This window comes from Symphalangus syndactylus, chromosome 15 (genome assembly GCF_028878055.3).
Source record: "Symphalangus syndactylus isolate Jambi chromosome 15, NHGRI_mSymSyn1-v2.1_pri, whole genome shotgun sequence".
NCBI classification, from domain to species: Eukaryota; Metazoa; Chordata; class Mammalia; order Primates; family Hylobatidae; genus Symphalangus; species Symphalangus syndactylus.
The window spans coordinates 98394213-98406496 of NC_072437.2; the positions used below are offsets into that span (position 1 = coordinate 98394213).

Consider the following 12284-nt stretch of genomic DNA (forward strand, 5'->3'; position numbering starts at 1 on the left):
GGGATTGCAAATTAGACATCACAGGAACAAACTATTAACATCAACTTTCTGCAGTCACTCCAGGTCATCATTTAAGTTGCCAATGAGGAAACATCCTCAAATAGGACGTGTCTTGTTCAAATTAAATATTGCCACATAAAGGTCACAATGCCTTTTATTTTTGGTAAGGCATGTCTTGCCTGATATTGCGCAGATCTGACTCAGTCTGACATCCCATCAATCCAGTCCCATGGTTGGGGGCGGTGGGGCAGCAGCGGGGGGGTTACAGCCCTACCTGATCGAGGCAGTTGCTGCGTAGATATCTCAGTGCTTGCTGAATACTTTGAGGCAGGGGCTGTCCCGTTCTTTGGACGTGGACTATGAGGGGAACGCCAAAGACAGCCTTGTCTTTGTAGTCGGGAACTTTCATCCTCTTCATGAACTTTGGAACTGACCTAGAATTCACAGAAACCAGGTCATGCAAGCCTGCTGGGGCACACTGTGGGGAGAGGCTCTGGAAGCAAGCATGAGGGAAGCCAAGCTTTTGTTGGAATACCCAACAGACGCGGGGTGAACTCAACATTCTCTCTGCATTAATCACAGGACATGGCTGTGCTCTGTGCGGCCCTTGCCTGCGTGCTATCTCTAGCTACTAAACAGCATGAGTCACGTTACCAGAATGTATTTGTAGCTCTGTTTTCAGGTCAAGTGGACAACTTTCCAATTTAATTGTGATAGACTTATTTCTTAAGTGCTGAACACTTAAAAGTTTCCAAGAAAACAAAACAAATTTAAAAATTACAAGAGGAAGAAGAAATCTGGCTGGGGTTGGAAGAAAAGGAAGGGAGAAAAGAAGAACAATATTTCTTGGCTCTATCCTTACTTTTCTAGAGCTAGTTGTAGTTTTCAAAGGACATTTTAATACACAAGCATATATTGATTTGACCATGAATTTATAACCTTCTAAAATATTTTATAAAAGCCCCATTGATTTTTTTATATGCATAATATAAAACATAGAACAATTACTGACACATTTTGTGTTTTTTCAAATCCACCAAATCATCTATAATAGGTCCACATTCAAGTTCTAACATATGCTTCTGTCAATTCCTTATTACAAGGTTTATTGCATATTCTTGTTTTTATTTGCCAATGAAATAAAAGCAGAAATGTATTTGAAGAATTAAATGCTCTCTGAATGAATCAATGCTCTAAGTGGTAAGCTTTGCATCAGGCCAGAAGGTACAAGTGACAGCTGTTTCTGCGCAAACTGCCAGGATTAATTTATGGCAAGTTTATTTTTATTTCCTCTGTTCACAATTAAGCACCCTTTACTTGTCTTTTTTTCCTTTCTTGGAGCCTGACTGCCTTCCTTGGAAACCAACTGAGAGCTACAAATAGAGCAATGTTTCCTGTAGGGTCCGTCGCATCGAGGCTACAGCAGAGCTCATGCCTTATGTCCAGGAGAACATCAGTGAAGGCAATGAATGGGTTCTTCAGAAATCATAAAGTAAACATGGAAGCTTTTGCAATCACACACTTAGCTCTAGAGCAAGGATCCCCTCCTAGGTGAATGTGCTACGCACCACGTCCAGCCGTGCTTGTTGGACATGGAGTGCTTCTCCATGATGGCCGTGAGGCGAAGCAGCGAGAAGCGCTGGAGCAGGCTCAGCTGGTTGGCCGTCTGGCTGCTGATGTGGGGTGATGCTGGGGCCGGCCGGGGCTGGTGCGACAGCTGGAAACTGTTCCATCGGAGTCGCCTTTACCAGAGAGACCATCAGAGAAGCCAGTCACAAAGTGCACTTGGTAGCGGGAAACACGGGACATCACCAATGTACACGCAGCTAATCAAGATAGCATCTGAGCAAAGAAAATCGCACAGCAAATGGAACAGAAGACACAAGTGTGCAGAACAAACATAGGACATGATTTTTCCAAGTCAGATAAATCTGGAAAAAGTCTTATTATCCATTTTATTAGGGGTTTAAATAAATGATAGAGGAAATATTATGTTTGTTTATTCCAAATTTGTTCCCAAAGTGTTGAGAGCAGCTGAGACTGTGTGTGAGTGAGTGCGTGTGTGTGTGAAAGAGAGAGAGAGAGAAACAGAAAGAGAGGAAAGAGATGGAGACAGGGAGATATAGATAGAACCAGAGAGAGCAGAGAGAGAGATAGAAAAAAGAGAGACAGACATAGATGGACAGATGGAGAGATGAGACAAAGATAGAGATACAGAGGCAGAGGATGGAGAGACAGACAGAGATAGAAAGATATAGACAGAGAGAGCAAGAGACAGAGAGAGGGAAGACAGAGATAGCGCAATATAGACAGGACAGACAGAGGTAGAGTGATATAGACAGAGAGAAAGAGAGAGATACAGACAGGGAGCAAGAGACAGAGACAGAGAGAGAGACAGAGAGAGCTGTTGAATGTCTAGGGCTGTAGAAAATTTTCTCATTGTCTTCCATGTGTCTATACTCTAACTCTTGCTCAGTATTGAGATGGAGCCTGAAGATGAGAGGTACAGAGGTGACACATCACTGAGCCCCAAGACACACCCTTGCCTCAACCAGAAACCCAGCAGCACACACAGTGGTATTGTTTCTACCAGTTTGGGCCTCCCAGGGCCATTTTTCTATGGTGCTTCTGAAACGGTCTTTGTAGGTCAGCTTTTATGTACTTTGTAATTGGCACTTTAAAGCAAAAACAAACTTGCAGAGTACACATCTCAGACCTCAGACATTTCTTATAGGAGCAAAAAAAAGTGTAAAATTTGGGGAAGAGACATTTTGATGAATGCATCACAGGAAGGTCAGGGGAAGAGTTGGTGCCTAGGAACTGGGTCTTGGTTATCCAGGATTCCCTGCATATGGTGCCCGGTATAATGCTTTGCACATAAGAAGCTCAAAATATTTTTGGATAAAACTAAGATCAAAATAAAGGATAAGCACAAATAAATATGAGTTAACATGGATTCAATCACCATGATACCTGTACAGAAGTCATACTTCTGTTCAAATAATTCCTAATCACATAAATCACTTAGAACAGAGGCAGGCATTTAGTAAGTACTCTGTATATGTTTGTTAAAAAATAAACAGAACACAATTACTATGAAATGGATGAAAAATCATTTCACAAATGCATGCCACCTACCTGTTTGGCCTGGTCAGAGAGGCCCCTACACCAGAATCCCTCCTGTCTCTGACCCCAGGAGGCTCAGATTCATTAAGAGATGTTACATCTCTTTCCACATCACTGGGTGTCGTCCGACCTTCTGAGACAGAGTTCCCTTCAAAATCTAAGGTGATCTGATTAGGAGACGGAAAGGGGGATAAGCCAGGTTCCCCGACCAACGTATCATGAGTTTGCAGTTCAGGCAAGACATCTTTGGACCAGTCATCCACTACCTCCTGGAGCCCATTGACATGCTGCAGAATGTCATCCAAGTGAGGGAAAAGGTCATCTTTCTCCAAGTCCAAAAGATCTCCTGTGCTGGCATATAGATGGGAGCCAGGGACATTGTCATAGATACTGACTCGGCTGGCTCTGTGACAGGACGCCATGAGCCGGGGCTCCCTGGCACCAGGGACCTGCTCTCTGCCCAGGGAGATGCTACCGGTCCTCCAGTTAACCCCATTGCTACTATCTGTGGGAGAGAGGCTTTCAATAGAAAGTGCCTTGGGGAATGTTCCTGGTTTGTGATCCTTGGGAATATGCACCACCAAATTCTCTTGGGAGTGAAACTCATGCATACGGCTTTGGTCCCCTGCATCCGGCAGTGCTGTCCCCGCCAGCACATCCAGGTCCTCCAAGTACATGCCCCCGCGCTTGTTGGCCTCGTGGCACTTGCGTTCCTTCAGGCAGGGCGTGCTCACCCCGCTGCTGCTGTGCTCCGATGGGCTGCTCTCGCCACTCGACTCGCCAGAGCATGGGAGCCCTTTTCTGCAGGCCGGGGGCGGCGAATTCCGGAGATCTCCATTTGGTATTTGGATGCACTGCATGGCCTTAAAGGACTCTGGCTCCTGCTGCAACATGGGCCCGCTGATCACCAGGCCACCTGTCCGCCCTGACCCCTTATGCCTCCCATGGGCTCCCTTCCCTCGGAGTGTTTCCATGCGTTTCAAAAATGATTTGGCCCTAGCCCTCGTGGGCTTCTCATTCTTGGGGTGGAAGGGGTGGTTGAGGATGTCTCTGGGGGACTGCGGGAGGCTGCTGCTGACCAGTGGGGCATCCAGCATGACCGGGCTGTCTGTACAGCACTGGCCTGGCTGGCTGCGACTGTCGCTGCCTCCGCTGCTTTCGCTGTGAATGGAGCAGACCTCAGGCTCGCTCAGGTCTGTGAGGACGCTCTCACTGCTGGTCGTGTTCCTCATCCCCGTGCCACCCGGTGACCCATTTCTGTCTCCTCGAGGGAGCAGTGTGTAGAGGTCGTCCACACGAGACCACCTGCGACTGGTTCTTTGGAAAGTCCATTTGTTGCTGATACAAAGATCTTCCTCATCGGAGTCGTCACCCTGCAGAACACCAAGGAAAATGCCCATTAGCAGACAGCGTGGCTGAGGCAGGAACTCTGGGTGCGCTGAGGGCAGCCCTGTGTGGTCCTCCACCTCCCTCCCCTCTGTCCTCCCATGCACAGGTGTGAGCTGCTTGGGCACCTCTAAGCTGTCCTTCCACCACTTGCACTGTCTTGTACATACCCTTCCTCCCAGTGGCCAGAAGATTCTTCTCAACTTGCCAAGCTTTCTTCCTTCCCATTTTCAAAGAGGTTTTGAATGCTTCCTTCCTTCCTCTCTAAGAAGTTTTCCCTGACTGATTATAAAGAAGGTATAATTACATCAGACTAGACGGTCTAAATATAAAGCACCTGCAGTCTTCTTTTTCACAAAGGAACTCAACTCTGCCATAAAAGGCACTTCTTTCCAGAAACCTCTTCACTGAGCCCCGGGGACCATATTTCCAGCTTGCCTCTTCTGAATCTTAACTTCAGTATATCTCAAAGCTGACACTCCTTATTTTAGTCCCCTGCACTTGATTCTTATCTTGTATTCCCCAGATAAGGTAACAGCAAAATGACCCACTGAATTTCTTTAAGTAGGGATGAGGGAGCCATTCTGGAGTTCGCTATTTGTGATCCAATCCGGCTACTCTGCATGAGCAGTCTTCTTCTGTTGAATCAACTCCGAGTCAGAATGCCGTTGGCAGGACGCACACATCTGTGTGGCTGCAGTGGGTCCCTGCGGCTTGGCACTGTCTTACACTCTGCGCCTCACACATTGACTCTAGGTGTCTGGTTTCTGCCTGAATTTGCAGCCCCTGAGAGAGCAGCATCTGCATTCCCTGAGGTCAGAGATGGCCTGGTTTAGCTTTGCATAGCCTTGGGTCCAGCACAGACCTTGACCTGGAGCATATAATTTCCTTCTGAAATAAAATGAATCATCAGGTCCTGCTTCATCCTCACCAAGCACATCACCAAACCTAATTCTGAACTGATTTTGAAATCTGTTCCCTCATTCGTAATTTCACTCTCATTCTCTTCGTGTAGGCCTTGCCACCTCTCTCTGGATCTGTTACAGTAAAAATGTGGGAGAAACCCTGTCTCCAGCATCTTCCCCATCGAAATAGCTTTCCACAGTGTAGTCCAAATAGAATCATATGTTTTTTTTTTGTTTTTTTTTTTTTTTTTAGCTTAGAAGCCTTCTGCTTGAGAGACTCCGCTCTCAGTTGTTACAGGTAAAGTCATCAAGACATCAAGAGCCAGGCCTGCTGTAGTGAGCCGTGATGGCACCACTGCACCCCAGCCACAGCAACAAAGTGAGACCCTATCTCAAAAAAATAAAAAAGAGCAGAACCTGTGTTTCTCTGTTTCATTATTCATATAAACATATTTATTCATATGTATAGCCTCTCCAATGCCAAGGACATAATAATTGCTTATTTTTTGTGAATTGAATTAAATTTATTTTACTCTACTTGGGTGTTCAGTTTTAAGACCTGGTTCCAAGTGTCAGTGATACCAGTTCAGAGCTAGGTGACTGTCCACAGGCTACTTACCCTCTCTAAAGTAAGTTTCTGTCACTTTTAAGATTGAAGCGGGTCTTGCCTCATAGGTTTGCTGAAGGGAATAAAGAAGGTAGTGCATTCAGCAGTCCCTCACTGAGAGGTATTTGCTTATTTGTATCTTTCAACGTTTGTTTAATTGCCTACCAATCTTTTTATGTATCTAGCGTCCACTTTAACTCCCTTTAACCTTGCAGTGTATTGTTTTTAAGGAAACATAAGCAGATGCAGTTAATCATTGTGGGGATCTTCCTATTCTTGTTTATTCCTTTAAAATTCTAGTTTCTCTGTAGGTTTGACTAAATGACAAACTTGAACATTCGAGTTTAAAGTGAAAGCAAGTACAAAGCCAAGGTACAGAAAAGAATTCTATGGCTTAGAAGTCAGGTGCTGTGGCTGATATGCTTTGGTTGTGTTCCCACCAAAATCTAATCTTGAATTGTAGCTCTCATAATTCCCATGTGTTGATGTGTTATGGGAGGGACTCAGTGGGAGATAATTGAATCGTGGGGGTGGTTCCCCCATGCTGTTCTTGTGGTAGTGAATAAGTCTCATGAGATCTGATGGTTTTATAAGGGGAAACCCCTTTTGCTCGGCTCTCATTCTCTCTTGTCTGCCGCCATGTAAGATGTACCTTTGGCCTTCCACCATGATTGTGAGACATGAAACTGTGAGTCCATTAAACCTCTTTTTACTTATAAATAACCCAGTCTCAGGTATGTCTTTATCAGCAGCGTGAAAAATGGACTAATACAGTGGCTCACGCCTGTAATCTCAGCTACTTGGGAGTCTGAGGTGGAAGGGTCTTTCGAGTCCAGGAGTTTGAGTCCAGCCTGGGCAACATATCAAGACCCTGTCTCTTAAAAAAAGGAAACAAAAAGAAACAAAAAAGAATTCTACAGCTTGAGACCACAGTCAAAAATGAGCTTTGAGTTTCAAAAAAGTTGTATAAAGCTCTGATGAAAGAGTTTAGAAAGTTATAATTGTACAAGTGGAAAAAGGGCAAGACTCCAGAATGATGACTCAAAATATACTTTCCTACTAGTACTTTCTACTCCCTCTTTTCCTGTGATCGATATAATAAAAACTGACATATGAGGGTCATTTATACACAAGGTGCCATGATAGGCTGAACGTTGAACTTATTGGATTTTTGTATTGCATTTTAGGAAGCTAGTGAGAAGTTGATATTAAATAAGGACTGTGAAAAAGCCCTTTTAGCAGACAGTTTTTGAGAAGACAAAAAAAAAAAAAAAGGATATGACTTTAAAGAAAATACAGATATTTTAAAACAGAAACTACAACATTTAGTGTTGGCCCCAACTACCTCTCTCAAACCTGGTTATGATGCCAGCACACCACATACTAGTTGGATAGGGACTCCTTTATTTAGGTTAAGAACACATGCCAAGCTGGGCACTGTGGCCTGGCAAGGGAAAGCCTGGACCTGTCTGCTGGTCTCTAAGAGCTTATTATACTCACTTTGGCCAACAGGAAGATATTTACAGCCCAACTAAGGCATGTGAAAAAGTGGCAAACTCCTAGGAAAAAAGGAAAACAGCTCAGGGAAATTTTGCAGTATTTAGGTTGTTTGAACCAAAGCAAACAAACAAAAACCAAAGCAATAGAAAACAAAATGCAACAAAGAAAAAAAACGACCATTCTTCTTTGGCACCCTGTGTCTACAATGACCATGGTACGTCCCAAAGGGTATTGAAATGGTTGTGTCTGTTTCTTCCACTAATGATGGATATTTCAAACTATTTGATAGTGACATACAACAAAAAATATATTTTCCATCACAACTCAGGGCACGCATACAGACTATACTAAAGCAAAAAAAAAAGTTATGCTTAAGTAATTATCCTTGTTTGTTTGTATTCTGATACTTTTTCGTCTAGTTTAGTCTATTTTTTTTTTTTATTTTTTTCAATGTTGTTTTTTTAAAGGTTGTCACTTGACAACCTACAAAGCGGCCATGATCTGCAGTATGAAAAACACATTGCAGTAGAGTTTAAGTTTTTTTTACGCACTTGGGACCCAGCAGAGCATCAGGCACATTTCAGACTCTCCAGTGGTATTTATGGAAGTGTACTGATTGTTTAAAAGAGATTATCAGATTTCATCTGTTTGATAATTTTTTTGAGGTTAACAATAAATAGTTTGTGATTATTTAGAAACGCAAAATGGAAATCTCTAGGAGTCAGATGTGTTTATAAAGAAAAGAATACATCAAACTAACTTTATTCTCCTGTCTCAGAAACCATGGATGTACCAGGGACATGCAACATCAGAATTTCAGCAAGACAACTGAAAATAAGTTCCCATGTTGTGGACAATATGGCTCACTAGCTAGATGCTACACAGGGGGGGTCCAATCTTTTGGCTTCCTTGGGCCATATTGGAAGAAGAAGAATTGTCTTGGGCCACACATAACACACACTAACACTAATGATAGCTGATGAGCTTTAAAAAATGGCCAAAAAAACTCATAATGTTTTAAGAAAGTTTATGAATTTGTGTTGGGGAACATCCAGAGCTGTCGTGGGCCGCATATAGCCCATGAGCCATGGGTTGGACAAGCTTGCTACAGAGAGTTTTGTTAGTAACTGATTGAGTAACTCCTCTAAAGCGTGTGACTAAAAGACTGTAAATAACTGAAGGAAGCATGTCTCAAGGTTATGATCATTTTAAGGGTTACTTGAAAGGGCCGGAACTCATGTTTTCAAACTGTAAAGATGGTATAAGGCTATGTGCTAAGGGTTCTTTAAGACTCAGATTTCTGAGTTGTAAAATGAAAACAATAATAATGCACATCTAGCATGATTTATCAACAGAACCAAATGGGACTCTATGTGACAACACCATATAAACCCTAAAGTGGTAGATGAAACTAGTTATTGTTGCTAGAGAATAGCAATACTGAGAAGCGTGTAGAGCTTAACAGAAGTGAAGGATGACCTGTTAATAAGATAAAATTTCATAAAAGTAAAATATAATGACTCTAACTTCAAAAATCAACTACAGGATGTGCAGGATAAAACGAACATAGTTCAACAGCCCTTCCTGCTATTAATAGACTTGAGAGTTCTGGCAGATGTAAGCTTAATGTGACTTAACCATGTAATATGGCTACTGAACAAAGACACCAACCTTAGGATGCATGACCAGAGCATAGATCCCAAGACTCAAAAGGTCAGTGCCCACTGCATTCTGCACTGGTCACATATATCAGGAACAATGGGTTCTTTCTAAGCACCCCACATTTTAAGGGGTACATTTCTAGAGAAGAGTAATCAGAATGGCCAAGGATCTAAGAACCACAACCTCCTGGGGTGGACAACTGAGAGAACTAATAGCTTGATTTAGAAATGAGGAACTTTAGACAGTGCTACTCAGAGTGTGGTCAGGGGGCTGCCAGTCCCCAAACTTGGTCTTTAATGAGGTAGATACAGAAATTGAGAGCAAGCATTAAAACCATTTGTCACCATTTTAAAAGTCTGTGCTATCTGAGCTCACAATCAGTGGATTTGTCTCACTAAACAGGGTAGAGACCAGTTTGGGTGTAGTCAAATTCACACGGTGAGTCCTATGAGTGACAGCAGCATGGTACTGGTGTGTGGTCGATCTGATTTACAACAAGTGCCAATTCAAGGTTAGTTTGCTTACCATAACTCAAAGTGTATAATGTACAGAATCCATTGCTTCACAGGTAATTTACATTTATAAATTTATAATTATAAGAATTGGCTAGAGATGAAGAACTGAAGATGAATTTTGGAAACACAGCATCACTTACATCATTTTGAATAAAAGGTGAATGGAATACCCTAAAGTAGTCAGTGAAAAGGAATACCCTAAACTTTTAACTTGCCTTAAAAAACCTTTCTTCACTAGTTTCCCTACGATGACTGGTACTCAAACAAAAGAATTTTAGATATACATTATTACCCATGAGTAGCATTGTTATCAATCCCACTTAACTTAGATAACAAAGAAGAAACTTGTTGTCACATTAAAAATCTTATGGCCAGGCATGGTGGCTCACACCTGTAATCCCAGCACTTTGGAAGGCCGAGGCAAACGGATCACCTGAGATCCGGAGTTTGAGACCAGCCTGACCAACATGGTGAAACCCGTTGCTACTAAAAATACAGAAATTAGCGTGGTATGGTGGTGCATGCCTACAGTCACAGCTACTCGGGAGGCTGAGGGAGGAGATCGCTTGAACCCCAGAGGCGGAGGTTGCAGTGAGCCGAGTTTGCACCACTGCACTCTAGCCTGGGTGATGGAGTGAGACTCTACCTCAAAAAAAAAATTATATATATCTTATACATTTGCAGTCAAAGTGTTTGTTCAAAGTGTGCATATAGGCATTTAATTTGGGGGATTTCTGTTTCAAAGTAAACTTTTTGTTCAGTTATGACAGATGAACAACAAAAATGGTATGAGCACAATTGTGATTCTTTGTATTAATCACATATACGCACACTTTCAATAAAAATCTGAACAGTTTTTATAATTCTTTTCTATTGATAGCAGCAGGAGGCAGTCAAATGCCTAGGCAAATAGGGGCAGCTTCCTGGTGAAACCCCACCTTCAAGCCAAAGATAGTCTGAAGGCTGAAAGCCAAGCTACAAATCCACAGACTGGATTGAGAACCTCTCTTTCCATTTGGCATGCTTTCCTCTGATTGATCCTCACCCTTCATCTATTTTACATATACCTACCTTTCCCTAATTGGTTTTTTACACTGTCATGCCCACCTTTGATTGGTGTCTTTCTTTTAGCTTTTTTGCACACTCACAAACCAATCAGCAGGCACTCCCCCATTCTGAGCCTATAAAAGCCCAGATCCAGCCACACTAGGGGAGAAAACCACCCGACTTCGGGACCACACTTGCATCCCCTCTCCACTGAGAGCTGTTGTGTCACTCAATAAAATTCTTCTCCACCCTCCTCACCCTTTAATTGTCAGCATAACCGCATTCTTCTTTGATGCGGGACAAGAACCTGGGACCCACTGAACAGTGGGGTCAAAAGGGGTTGTAAGCTGCAGCCCTCCTTTCACTGGCGCCAAGAAGCAGCGGCAGGGCTGGGTCAGCCAGGGAGCCACAGGCCACAGAGCAGGGTGACAGGAACAAAGAAGCAGAGGCCACTGCCAGGCACAGAAGTTTCCAGCTGACGAAGTGGGGCTGAGAAAAATCCTGCATCATTATTTCCTGTTATATTTGTTTTGATTATATTTATCGGTGCTCGCCTTTGTGTCAGTTGAGCCTAACAATAAAACATTAAGGCTTGTATTTTCTATAATTTGTTAAAATTAATATTTCTAATAATTCATTTGTATTGAATTTTACAAAAGTATCTTAGTCTGTGGCAGACTGGAAAAAAATAAAATAAGAAAACCAGTCATTCACCACTGACAGTTGAGAAACTGTTCTAGATTGAGCAAGGGTCTGAAAACGTTTTGCATATAGGGCTATATCATAAATATTTTAGGTGTATGCACCATAAGGTCTCTCTCTCTCACCTACTCAGCTCTGCCATTGTTGTGAAATGAATGGGCGTAGCTATTGATCCAATAAAACTTTATTTATGAAAGCAGTTGCAGAAGTGTGCTGATTCCTGTTCTGGAGGACAGAGCTAAAGGGCTTCTGAGTGAATGGGGAGATCCATATTCTGTGCTTCACCAGGGAAAAAAGCTAGGATCAGATGGGCCAGTTTAGAAGGAATCAGCTCCTAGCTTATCATATGGAAGGCCTTTCTGGTCGGTAGAGTAAAATAAATTGCCTTGCCATGTGAAGAGCTTGTCATGTTGAGAAGCTTATAATAAACGGTGGCTCAGCAAATTGTGAGGGAGAGGGATGCTCTAAGAAGCAAATCCTGCAGTGAGTGAGTGGGAGGTTGGAAAATAAGACCAAAGATCCTTCCAACTCAAATATCCTACAGTTTTAGGACATTCGCACGTAATTATTTGCAATTCAAGGCTGTTAATACTCTCCGGCCAAGTGAATGATGGACTTTCTCTCATCTGACTGCTCTTTGGAGTTGCCAGGAGGTGTCTCATTTGGTGGGAGATGCGGGGATGTGCAAGGGAGTGGGAAGTAGGGGTGGGGTGGGGGCCGGGTCCCTTGTCAACAGCTGCAGTGCCTGTGAAATGCCAACGGCATCCAGGCCAGGAGGTGCTGGCTGCAAGGTGGCAATTAGTCATGGTTTCTGTGTTGCCTTCCACCTTTGGT

General features: G+C 43.0%; 1 protein-coding gene across 5 annotated transcripts in view; it reads right to left on the bottom strand.

Moving 5' to 3' along the window:
- STARD13 (StAR related lipid transfer domain containing 13) overlaps positions 1-12284 on the bottom strand; it is a 562325-nt gene that overhangs the window by 23674 nt on the left and 526367 nt on the right. For all 5 annotated transcript variants that reach the window (XM_055244120.2, XM_063619303.1, XM_055244119.2 and 2 more), the window contains 3 exons: positions 3139-4499; positions 1569-1742; positions 275-434 (listed from right to left, as the gene is read on the bottom strand). In XM_055244120.2, the coding sequence (XP_055100095.2) occupies positions 275-434; positions 1569-1742; positions 3139-4499 (1695 nt within the window). The remainder of the gene's footprint in view (positions 1-274; positions 435-1568; positions 1743-3138; positions 4500-12284) is intronic.